Source organism: Pelecanus crispus, chromosome 12, assembly GCF_030463565.1.
Source record: "Pelecanus crispus isolate bPelCri1 chromosome 12, bPelCri1.pri, whole genome shotgun sequence".
In the NCBI taxonomy this organism is placed as follows: domain Eukaryota; kingdom Metazoa; phylum Chordata; class Aves; order Pelecaniformes; family Pelecanidae; genus Pelecanus; species Pelecanus crispus.
In genome coordinates this window covers 22,367,904-22,380,282 of record NC_134654.1, presented here as the reverse complement: position 1 = coordinate 22,380,282, position 12,379 = coordinate 22,367,904, and the positions used below count along the sequence as shown (strand labels likewise).

Below are 12,379 nucleotides of genomic sequence, written 5' to 3'. Positions count from 1 at the left end.
TTTTTTCATTGTTGTTTTTCATTGTTGCTCTTTCTGATTTCAGCTAATTCAACGTACATTTTTATTTTGATCTTTTATTGTTTGCAGCGCGAAGAGTCCACCTGCAGCCTACATCATAGCAGGGTTCACCAAGATGCAGCACTTTCTTTTCCATGGCAGTTTTGAAGATAACCGGTCCTTGATTGCCTGACGCGATGGTGGCCAGCAGAGCAATTGTAGGTAATGTTTAAGAGATTCACATGGTTTAATCGTTATAATTTTCCTGTGCCTCTAGGGCCTGCACGTTGGGCTCATTGTGTTATCTAACCAATTGCTAGGATTGTGTTATAATGATAGACACAGAGGGCTGCTTTTGAGCAGGGAGGTACAAAGGAATCGGAGCATCGTTAGAGGCGAGTGTTTCAAACACATTCTGTAATGGCCTGATTTTTCTCCGATTGAAGTTGATGGTAAATATTCTTCTAACTTCAAAGGGGAGCGGGGTGAGGTTACAGCCAAACACTCTTGGAAATCCCACGCAGTGCTTGATTTTTCTTGACCTGAAGGCCAGTTCAGCCAGGTCTGCTTCCACAATGGAGCTTTCAGGAGTCCTGTAAAAGCTGCTGAGTGATTTTAGCCCTGGGTTCACATGGTAGCAGCATGTGAATTGTGGCAAATCTAGAAGACGATTCAGCCCTCCCAAGTTCTTATTTCTCTTCTGCAGATGTCCGGCTGGCATCGCTCTTGCTCTCTCCTCACTGACTGCGGGGAAGTTTAGGGGAATGGGATTCCTAATTAGGTACTTCAGTTTGGCAGGGTGAACTCCTGCCGTGAGACAGGAGGATTTGGGGTCCCCCCACAAAACCTTTGGCTTTGCTGTGCATCAGCCATGAAAACAAGCTGGCTGATGCACATGAAAAATCTTTACATCATCTCTGCAACCCATGGCATGAGCTGTGACTTTCTCTCTTCTTATCACACAGAAAATGGTCTTGAATTTCTTTTGTGTTTCTTCTTTTGTAATTTTACACATTTTTCTTTTGTGTTTCTATAACACTGTAGTTACAAAGCTCTATGCAGGGTGGAAAATCAAAATTTTACCATACATTTCCATAAACTAATTTCCTTTCAAAATCAATCAGATTTATTGATATGGAATTGTTACCTACATGGGACCCATTCCTACCTCTGCCACTGACTTATTCTGTGAGCCTAGACCACTTAGTCCCTCTGTGCCACAGCTTCCACCTCTCTGAAGGGGAACACAAAGCTCACAAGTGGGTCAAGTGACACCAGTTTGTTTTTAAAATCCCTACTTCTTGTTATTGCTGCAGAAATGATGTGTGAGTGTGAGGTGTGATTTGCTGCGACCCCAAAACTGTCTGAAAAAAATGACAAATGCAAAAAATGTATCTACAGCCATGTTTGCATGTCTTAAACTGCAGCTTAAGCACAACCCTTTCTAGCTCACACACACATACTGTGGGGGTTTTTTTAACTTTGCGATGGCTAGAAACCTAATACTGTTACTGTTTCAGAACATATACTTGGTTTGTACTTTCTCAGCTCCTTCCCGATTTCTTTGAGGAATCTGGCGTACCAGTGGCCATAGAAAACCAGGTTAGTGCACAGTAGAGGCTTTCATGGCCACTAATCTTGATGACAAAATTATTTGAACAAACACTTCTTGTGTCACCAATATATATTATGTAAAACCTTGTGACTTTGATTATGTGCCTATAATACAGATTAGTCTGTTTGGGTGTTTGGTGCTGACCTCCAATAAGCTCCTAAAGTATTAGCAAGAATTTGCAAGTGACAGGCAGGCAGAGGTGCTGTTCTGCCTAATCCCATTCTCGAAACTCTGACTATATATGTCTGAACAGTTTCTGTTGCTTTCCTTAAGGCACCGGGTTATTTCTTTCTCTGCCCCCTCCCAACTGCCTTTGTCCTTCTCTCCACTGCTTTGATGTATCACAAATGTTGGAAGATTTAGCTAACCTTATGGATTAGAGCCAGGAAGACAGCAAGAACAAATTTAGAATAGGAGGCAGAGAATGTACCAGCTGGGAGGTGATGCTGTCAATCTCCATGGAGACCTCTTTAGTTAGAGCTTTGCTAATTATTTTGTTGAATTGTATAGCGTCTGGTTGAAAGCCCATCCAAGTCAACGGAGAGTTTCTAATTGACTGGCCATGTCTCAGGACCACGAAGAGTGCACAAGGCATAGCCTGTAAGTGCAACCGGTTATGATTTGCATTTGTGGCTTTCTTCTTGATGGCCAAAGCACAGCCTAAGGAGAATCCAGACATCTTGATCCAGTCTTCTGCATGGGGCCAGCTTCTTCTAAAGAAAAAATTGCAGAAACAAACGTAGACCTTGTCTTAGCAAAACAATTTTTTTCTTAGGAATGCAGGTGAACCATCTCCATCATCTTGTTAACAGCATGTGCACTTCCCATAGGAGTCAGCTCCTGCAGGAGATGAACTGGGACAAGATCCACAGAAGCCTTTTGGCTCTGAACACCTAGGTAGGACATGGCCCTACACAGGAGTCAGGCAGCTACATACATTTGCCCCATGTCCCTAGGATGAGCCTGTTTCATGGCTTGGGAGAGCAAAGTTAGGGTCTACAGACCTGGGCAGGGAGGAATGCAGCCAGATGTGTGGAGAAAAAGCAAAGGTGGCCCCTTGTCCACTCAGTTTCCTGGGTTAGGACATCTCTCAGCTCAGAGGGGACTGGGGTCATGCCTGGGGACCCTACCCACAACTGCAACACAAGCAACAACAACCCTCAGGGGGAGAAGTTTGGATCCACAGCACTGCAGCTCAGGCTTGTCATTACTTGAAGCCAAACTGGCTTTAGACACTAATCCACTGAACAATTTCCAGTTGTTATCAAAATCTATTGGACTTCTTAACCATGAGTCCCTGAGCTGATGTACCACCCCCCCTCAGGTTCCAGTTCTCTGACTTGTTTGTTCAGAAATTATTTATTTGTCCTACAAATAGGAACAATGTTAAATTAACAAATAAAAAAAAAAAAAAGAGCCGCATGCCATGCCTGATTTCTAAACAGATTTGGCTGCCTGAGCAGATCCTTCCTCTGCAGATAACCATTCCCGCAAATATCAAAGCCATTTTCCAGCCCCCCCCCCCCCCCCCCATCAAATTTCACTCCGTGCTGCAAGGCATGTGCCTCTGTGTGCATGTGTGTGTGTGCTCACTCCTCCTGAAAAATCTTTCTTAGGCACCCAGCTTCCCCTAGAGCTGCTGCGGGATGCTCAGCAGGGCTGAAAATCCATGAGATAGCTGGTTGCACCACGATTCAGGGATGCTCCAGGTGGCTAAGACCTGTCCTAAATCCCAGCCCTCTGTACCACTATCAGTGTTGCAATTCCTGCCAGGCTATTAGGTGAAAAGAGCCATGATTTAAGGTCAAAAGAAAGGTGATTGGTGAGTTCCCTGCAACTTGGCAACTCACTATAAGGTTTTATTTATCTCATCAAGAATAGAGAAGCTAAAGGAAGGGCCCCAGCCACCTTGCCTCAGGTGCTCATCTTGCCTGACACTAGACAGCTGGAAGTGATTGGGTTCAAAGCTCATTACCTTTGGCTCCTTTGGCAGTAGATAGAACACAATAGGCATCTCCAGAGGATGATTTGTCTGCGATATTTTTAGACACCTGCTCCAGGATGAGATGAATCAGCCTCTGTGTTGCATGTTTCTTCCCATGGGAGCGTTGGGTGACGCAGGATCAGACTTGATAATGTGGAGCTTTGCATTTAACCTAATTCACCTACAAACTCTCACACAGGGACTTCCATGGGGCCAGCACAAAATCTGGTATAATAGAAACTGCTTCTCCCTTGTGACTTTGACTTCTCTGAGACCACCTCCTCTGCATTCAAATACTCAGTGAAAGGCCCAAAGTAAGCAGCGTAAATGAGTTTAAACTTAGGTGAATATTGGGCTTGGCTTTTAAATTGTTCCATCTTTCTTCTCCACTAGTCCTGCCATTTCCCTGAGCCTTAATGGCATAACAGCTTTAAATCTCTGTGTGTGTATGCACATTGAATATAATGTTTAAGGTTTCTGACTATCCCTAAATCTTATTTCCAATACCCTTACACAAGTGCAGAGTTGGTCGAAATTGCCAGAAACATAATTTTGGTGGGTCGGGTGGGGACTGGGTATTTCAAATATGATTGTACAGCTGTATCACTGTGTGACTGGGAATTAAGCCTTTAAAAATGTTTAATAATAATTTTAAATGACTAAGAACTTGGTTAAAGGAGTTGGAGAATGAAACCTGAAATGCAAAGAGAGTGAAAAACTTCATAAGCCTTAAAAAAAAACAGAAGCAAAGACCAGACAGACCATGGTTTCTCCAAAAAAGGAGAAAAGAACCAATCCAGAGGTTCAGTCACAGTCGGAAGCTCGCAAAAAGACAGATATTAAAACTAAACCAATAAAATCTGGAAAACTTGCTCCGAGGACAAAGAATGGCCCAACTCTCCCTTGTGGTTACTCCAAGCAGCAGCAGGATGTCCAAGCATGTAGCGGCTAAGCGCCGGCTCTGCGCTGCCAGGCATGCCTCAGCGTTCCCACCGATGCCCACAGGCTGTCAGGGCCGCGCCCAAGGCTGGTGGCTACGGTTCCCCCTCGAGTGGTGAACGCACGGGGACCACTGAGCACCTGTAAATCACAAAGAAAACAAATTATCACTGATCTGGGCTCCACACACACAAACACTCTCGCTGTGGCTCAGAGCTCGGCATGTTTCTGCTGAAGGCCAAGGACGTTTAGGAGGCACATTGGGAGGCAAAGTGACTGCTCACTTTTGCGCAGCCGAGCCATGAGCACACGGCAGTGGGTGCGATTCCCAGCAGCTTCCAAAGGCAATGGCCGGTCCTCTGTTGGCAGCTGCCTCCGTGCATCCGGATCTGTGCAGCTCCTGTTGCTCTCCGTAGGGAGATGTGCCCTGCACAGGTACTGGCACTGTGGGAGCTTGCCAAGCGCGGGCACAAACCCAGCTGCCATATGGGAAAGAGGAGGGAAGGAGCATGGGAAGAACATGGTCTTGGCTTTGCTGGGTTTTGGTGTGTGAAACACTAGTGCTGATAACCGGGGAGTGGGCAAGGCGTGCGAGGGGGTGTGAGGCTCCACGCGTGAGGCACGAGCAGGACGGCTCATGGCGGCAGTGGGGAGTTTTGAGTCAAGTGAACTCACTGCTAATCCTCTTTTACACAGTCTTTCTTGCGGGAGGAAATCTTATGACTCCCGGGAGAAGTACGTTGTGTAACTAAGCAATGGTGAACCCGAGTTGCATTTAACAGGGCTTGGCACAAGCACGACAGAGTAGGATACTCATCCCAAGAGAGCGTGAGAGAGACCATCTCAGTGCATTGCCTGCCGGCTTTGAGTCCTTAAAAGCCCTGGTGTGGCCTTGGGAGAGGAGCTCAAGTAGAGGGGGGGCGGGGGGAAGAAATAAACCCCCATAGCCCTAAAGAAATCAGCTCGCTGCACAGGGCTTCCCTGTGCTTGTTGTCGAAACATTGCATAATGTCCCTTTGCAGCGTGCAGAGCTTTGAAATCCGCAGGGTCAAAGCTGTATAGAGACACTATGGATGGGCCGAGACAAATTTAAAGGGATTTTACAATTAGAGCAATAAGCACAAAGCCACGCTGCGGGCTCCTCTTGCTGTTCCACCGTGACATCTAGTGGCACGCTGCAGTTTTACTGATGAACTAGGGGCTGTGTTTCTGGTTTTAGGCCTACTCCTGCACTCGTCTCCTGAACAGCTTTTCCCCATCAGTCTGAGAGCTGTCACGTACAACTTTGGAAAAGGCTATTTTGACACTTTATCCTATTGGATTTTTCCAGGTTTAACAAGTTGGGATTTAAAGCTTTCACAGTGTGCAAGAGAGCATTCTGCTTCCTAGAATGTATCGCCAGGTCTCCACATTTGTGTGACTTGTCTTTGTTTTATAACTTACGCCACAGATGCTGAAAATAGACAAGAGGGATCATAGGTTAAAAAGTGTGATCATTTAAGGCTGCTTTTAGGAAAGGAAGCAAGTTAAAATAAAAAGAGCTAGGTCACAGCAGAGTCCAGTTGAAGGCTGGTCTTCCAGGTCTCTGAGGTCTAACTTTGCAGTTGTCACTGGGTAAAGCTCATTTACAAACCATTCTCTAAATTGAATTGTTTCTTATACAGTCGGTTGTGTCTTTCGGTACAAGCTGGGCAAAATTTTTTCTCAGCATGTTGCTGTCTGTTGCGCGAGATCAACAGCATGTGATCTGGTGTGGAAAAAAAAAAAAAAAAAATGCCACTGAGTCACTGTGTAACCTTTGTCATGCTAGTTAAAAATGTCACTGCTATTTGTTCATGTCCCTCCTGCGCGCCCAAGGGCGGTTTGCAGGGATGCTGGGCACTCACTTAGAGAAGCAGAAAGGTCTCGCCTGTGGGCCTCAGCCTCTCCCGACTGATTAAAAGGAAGATGACTGACTGCGACCCAAGTCCTAAATTAAACGGCAGGTTACATATAATGTCACTAATAAGAAAAGTAAGCAATAAAAGAGAGGCAATGGAAAAAAAACCCCAGCTTAGCGCAAATTTCTCATTGGTGGCAGACACTGACGCCAAAATAGAAACCCTGGAGTTAAAAAGAGCTCCCCAACACACAACGCAGTGATTTAATTAAAAGCGTGAGCAACGTGCCAGAGAGGGAAGGGCTGGGAATTAGGGGTGCCAGGGCTGGGGGTGTCCGGGGAAACCCCGACTGAGTTTTGCTCCCAGCCCATGGCTTTTGAACCCGGCCTCGTGGTGCCTGCCCGGCCCGAGCCCATGGCGGCCTCATGGCTCGAAGGCAGGAGCCAGGCAGCGGCTCAGCCAGTTAAAAACACCCCGAAGAAGGCAGAGCCAGTTTGACGCGCCTGTGCGGGGCAGGCAACTTTGAATCGCAGCTTCTTCCCTCTTCCCAGGAGCCATCTCCCCTCACGCCTCCGCACAGGGCTCAGGCCGTTTGCTGGGCAGGGCGGTGGGCGAGCATGGGAAGAGACCTTCAGAGGAAAGGGGTCAGTTTTGGTGGCCACCCCGTCTGGGTTGGGGTGGGTTCTCGCCCAGGCCGGTTTGCCTCAGGAATTCCCCTCGGGCAGGGCAGCGGCCGTGGCACCCCCCCGCGCGGCCCGCACCCCGCCCCGGCCCCGGGCACAAGATGGCGGCGGCCGTCAGGGCGCCCGCCGGAGCGAAGGGCCGGGGCGGCGGGCGGCGGGGCGGAGAGGGCCCGGCGGCGCGGCGCTGAGGAGGCCGCCCGGCCCGCCGTCCCCTCGCCGCCTCCTGACGGGCTCCGCGGCCTCCGCCGCGGCGGGGTGGGGCTGCAGCGGCGGCCGCAGCCGGGCCGAGGCGGGGGACCCTGCCTGGCGTCTGCCGGCCCCGCGCCCCGGCATCGGCGATGAGCGGCGCCGCGGAGGCGCGGGAGCTGGAGGAGCGGCTGCGGGAGGCGGCGGCGCTGGGGGACGTGGCCGAGGTGCGGCGGCTGCTGGGCGCGGGGGCGGCCATCAACTCCCGCAACGAGATCAACGGCTGGTGAGGGGCGCGGGGGCGGCCGGGCCGGGGTCCCGGCGCGCTGCGGGGTGCGCGCGTCCTCCGGGGGGGCCGGGCTGCCGGTGCCCGGCGGCGGGGCCCGGGCCCGGGGTTGCTGCGCCGGGCCCCGCTCCCCGCTGCGGCGGCTGCCGCTGCCCTTGCCTTGCGCGGGCTGCTCGGCCGGACGTGCGTGGGACTCGGGGCGCCCGGCGTGCGGCTGGGCACCCTCGCTAGAGGTAGGGGAGAGCTGCTGTGAGGGTGCAGCTCCTCTTAGTTTTCCTGTTGACAAAAAAGGAAACGCTAATCTCAGGAGGCTTTGAGATGTGCTGCTAAGGAGGATCGTAATAAAAGGAGGCCATTCTCCTTCCACCTGTCACTACGTGTTTTGTTTGCTCGAGGACCTCTTCCAAAGTTGCTCATGTCCGCCAACGTGGCTCTTGCCCACAGCAGTGAAGAATCCCCGTTTAGACTGTAGCAAGGTAAAGGAGGGTCTTCCCCCGCACGATTTACAATAGAATCGTAACTTCCAAAAGCGATGCAATGAAGGAAACTTTATTCCCAGTTGTTGTCACTCTGCACGCAACTGGGGCGAATTAGGACGGGCACGTGAGGAGGAGCCGGGGCGCCAGGTCTGGGGCTGACAGCACAACCCCTCCGCTTCCTTCCCCGCAGGACCTGTTTGCACTGGGCCTCTAAGCGGAACCATGCTCAAGTGGTCTCCTGCCTGCTGGATGCTGGTGCAGATAAGCAGATCCTCACTGCTGAAGGAGAGCTGGCTGCACAGTTAACTTCGAAACCAGACATCCGGAAGATTTTGGGAGGTACCGTTCCCATCTTAAAAGTCATCTGGAATTCTTGGTCTAAAGACTAAAGCATTTTTAGTGCTTTTATCTGAGGCAGTAGATGGCAAAACTTTGGCTAGGCCCATTGTATCTCATTAGATAGCTCCCGTTTATAACTGTAATTCATACTCGGGCAAAAAGGCTTGGGGATTTTAGGTAGGAAGGCCTTTTATTCTGAGCTGTGTCATCAAGAGATCGAAGAGCTGTATACTTTGGGAAATGCGCTGCTGCAGTCCTATTTGCTGTCATTAAGCAGAAGCTAGCAGGCAGGCTGCAAATGGAGACTTTCACAATTGTACAATTGGACTGTTGTCTGACCGTAAGAGATCTTACAAGTCCATTCAAAATAACTGCAGCATTTCAGAAGTTACAGCTTCTGAGCATTTTGTTATACTGTGATTTGCAGTATGATTAATTTTTGCCCCATAATTCTGTCACCTTACACTTTCGTATGCGGAGCAAACCTAGTTAGATGTATGTGACACTCCCAAACACTGCCAGTGCCTATTTCCATCAGCATCTAGGAACTGCGCTCCAGATTAAAATTTTTAAGTGCTTCACCTTTGGAAGTGTTGACGTGCTATCATCTGCTAATTGCACTTAAATTGCTCTCTACAATGACAGGCTCTTACATCAACAGCGCACAGTTATCTTAAATGAAGTTGCAGCTAAATCATGACTTAAGGTTACAACAGTCACAACTGAAGGAATTTGCATGAGCATTTTTGTTTTCTTTTGGGCAAGGTGCTCATCTCTTGGACTTAGTTCATGGCAAATGACTTGTGTTCTGTTTCTAACATCTAAACTGTCAAGTGTGCAGGAATGAACTCTGTTCATGGTTGCCTTATTTTTCTGTCTCTTAAGCTTTCGTGTGTTTCTTGGGGAATAAACATGTATAACTTACATTGTCCTAATTGGTTTTTATTCTGGGAATGTAGTGCTATTGAGGAGATCTTTCTAAACTGCTTTGACATTAGTATTAATGTCCTGTAATCCTGAGTCAGGCAAGAACGTCCTTTACTGCGGTACTTTCAAGCAAGAGTTGGCTTGGGTATTATATCAAATATTCACGTACCTGAAGAAATGCTTGGTTTAATTTGTTGGCATGGGTCATAATAAACTATTTACAGCAGTGTTATTAAAAGCATTGCAAAATGAGATTTAGTGAAGAACTGCTGGTCAGTCTGTTCCTTTGAAAACGCTGGAATAACACTGCTAAAAATGACGGATCTTTCAATGGTTATTTTTTTCCCACTTCGCTTTTAAAAACCACAATACCTTGTAGAAGTTTATAGATTTTTCCTTCAGTTTACAGCTGCTTGCCTTCCAGGTGTTACATGCTTACAATATATTAGTATCATCCTTTGATTATCTCAGAATGCGATGTAGTTTTAAGACACAATAGGAAAACTAACCATATTCAAAATGAGAAAGATTTATCCAATAACATGCTGGGTTTTTTTCTCTCCTATTCCCTAACCCCCATTTCTGAACTTCATTAATAGAGGAAGAAACTGAATGTCAAGGAGTGAAGGATTTAAATTTGCCAATTGTTGCAAACTACTTGGCCAACCCTCCATTCCCTTACGTTTACACTGAAGAAACCATTCCAGACGGCTTGGCAGAATCCCAGAATGAAAGTGCTTCCATCTCTTCTGCTTCCCAGTGTGAAACTAGTCCTTGTTCATCAGCAACTCAGCTTGAAAGCATATGCACACCTACATCGTGCAACAGCGAAGATGATTTCCCTGCACTAGACACCGCAGAACAGCTGCCTGCCCCATCAGCAACTACCGCAGCACCAAAATGCATCGAGCCTGAAGTACGGCATGGCCCCGTTTGCCAGCCGTCCTTGCCCTGCAGCAGAGGTCTGTTCTCTCCGGTAGCATCCCAACAGCCTGTCCCTCTGCAGACCGACAGCTCGCCTACTGGTCCCGCACCAACGTTTCAGCCCTTTTTCTTTACTGGAACTTTCCCATATAACATGCAAGGTAATGAAGTGTTGTTTCCCATCCTTATGTTATATTCTGTTCCATGTTTTTGTTACCGGGTGAAAGATGGAGAATCATTCCACTTAGACTCTTGTGCAATAGAGGCAGAGATGTTGAATTCTTTGGCCAAAAGTACCCAGACCTTTTTTTCTGCTAAGTAAACCAACTGTTATACTGTATTTTAAACATGGTAATACTTTGCAAACTGATGGAAAGATCAGCCCAAGAAACATAAAAAATCAAAATTTGCAATATATTGTATAATATCAAATGTACCTCTGGTAGTTTGGTAACAACTTGACTTTGTGACTGGGTAGATCAGATTTTTAACATTGTAAACATGGTTCCCCCATGTACTTGCTTCTGTTCAAATGGAAGCTTCCATTAACTGCAGAGCATTTCTCAGTGAGGTAATAGGTATTGTATTATAAAACCTGAATTCAAAAGATAATGATAAATACTTCAGTGTTTGGTTTGTTTCGTGTTTGGGGTTTTTTTTTTTTCTTCCTTGAGGAAAAACTTTTAATCCTTTTTTCAATCAGAACTTGTGCTTAAGGTGAGAGTCCAGAACCTCAGAGACAATGACTTCATCGAAATTGAACTGGACAGACAAGAACTGACCTATCAAGATCTGCTCAGAGTGAGTTGCTGTGAATTGGGCATTAATCCAGAACAAGTCGAGAAGATCAGAAAATTACCTAATACACTAGTAAGAAAGGTAAGAATTGAAATCAGAGATTAATTTGACTTTGCACTTTGCAGACATCAGGAAAGGTATTTCTGTAAAAAGACCGGCAAAACATGGATTGTGTTAAAAAACCAAAACTGACTTAAGCTCGCAAATTCAAAAGGATACTGGACTTTTCTTAAAACTTCATCACAACTTACTTAAAAATATTCTCATCAACATAGGCAGAGTATTTCAGCTCCTAAAGTGCATTAAACTATTACAGCTTGACTTTTTTTTTAAAATGTATCAGAAACAGTGCATTAGTGTGCTTTTAATATAATTGCCGTGTACTACTACATTGTTTGCTTGCCTAAAAAGAACAAATAGTAAGGGGAAAAAAACCCACAAACTGGCATGTGAATAATTTAAAGATATGCCATTAACAAATGAACACGCTCTTCTGTTCCAAAAATACCTGTTCTGGAGGTCTGTAAATGAAATGCATTTGGTCACAACTCTTAGTTAAGTGACATGCACATAGTCAAATCATAATGAGGATCAAGGAGAAAAAAACGTATGGTTCAAGGAGAGGGAAAAAAGCAAACATGCTTTGAAAGAAAAAGTGTTTACTGGTAGGATATTTTTTTCTTCCATTATTTATTTCTATCATTGGGTGTCACCTCCCTGGAATTTTAGTTTTTATTTCCTTTAGCTGTTAGTATAATGTATTACAAAGTGAGACCAGATATGTTTAGAAGTAATGCGTAGTTCTGTCTGTTCTTTAAAAGGATAAGGACGTTGCCAGGCTTCAGGACTTCCAAGAGCTGGAGTTAGTTCTTGTGAAAACTGACAGCTCTCCTTTCAGACATGCTGCATCAACTTTGACTGAGAGACCATGCTACAACAGTAGAGCATCAAAGCTGACTTACTGACTCTTCTAGATGCATCTAGAGTATGAAAACCTGGTAATTATACACTGCTGCCTTTTGAAGGCAGTGAATTAAGCGTGTGTAAAACCTTAAGTTATTGTTAGGGTTACTATTTTAACTAATAGTTTATCTTTTATATTTAATATCCCCTTTGCTTTTATTTTTTTTACTTGATACTGTATTCAGATAAGGGATACCTCATTTGTCTACTAAAATCACATGCTTCCACTGTATTTCAATGAAGTTTATTGGTTGTATTTGGCAAGAGGGCAGGAAAGACTTAATTATCAATACAAAAAGTACGTTGAGTGCTCCCACTCTTTGACCAAATAAGAGTGACGGAAAAGAGATTCAGGAAATTGTGTGTGTATGTGTGTATA

The 12,379-nt window shown here is 46.2% G+C and overlaps 1 protein-coding gene across 2 annotated transcripts; it reads left to right on the top strand.

Moving 5' to 3' along the window:
- The first annotated feature begins 7,436 nt into the window (after nucleotides 1-7,436).
- Nucleotides 7,437-12,088, top strand: LOC104026350 (ankyrin repeat domain-containing protein 40). Of its 2 annotated transcripts, none has more exons than XM_075719871.1 (5): nucleotides 7,437-7,570; nucleotides 8,240-8,388; nucleotides 9,915-10,400; nucleotides 10,943-11,118; nucleotides 11,859-12,088. In XM_075719871.1, the coding sequence occupies exons 1-5, from the start codon at nucleotides 7,437-7,439 to the stop codon at nucleotides 12,000-12,002; spliced, it is 1,089 nt and encodes a 362-aa protein (XP_075575986.1). In that variant the 3' UTR covers nucleotides 12,003-12,088. The 2 variants fall into 2 exon arrangements, with proteins under 2 accessions (XP_075575986.1, XP_075575985.1); XM_075719870.1 differs by having other exon boundaries at nucleotides 8,240-8,393; nucleotides 9,917-10,400.
- Nucleotides 12,089-12,379: the final 291 nt, after the last annotated feature.

Coding starts and splice junctions, on each gene's coding strand:
- LOC104026350 (XM_075719870.1), top strand. CDS start 7,437: ATGAGCGGCGCCGCGGAGGCGCGGGAGCTGGAGGAGCGGCTGCGGGAG. Junction 8,394..9,916: donor GGAAGATTTTGGGAGGTACC/GTTCCCATCTTA, acceptor TCATTAATAGAG/GAAGAAACTGAATGTCAAGG. Junction 10,401..10,942: donor TTTCCCATATAACATGCAAG/GTAATGAAGTGT, acceptor TTTTTCAATCAG/AACTTGTGCTTAAGGTGAGA.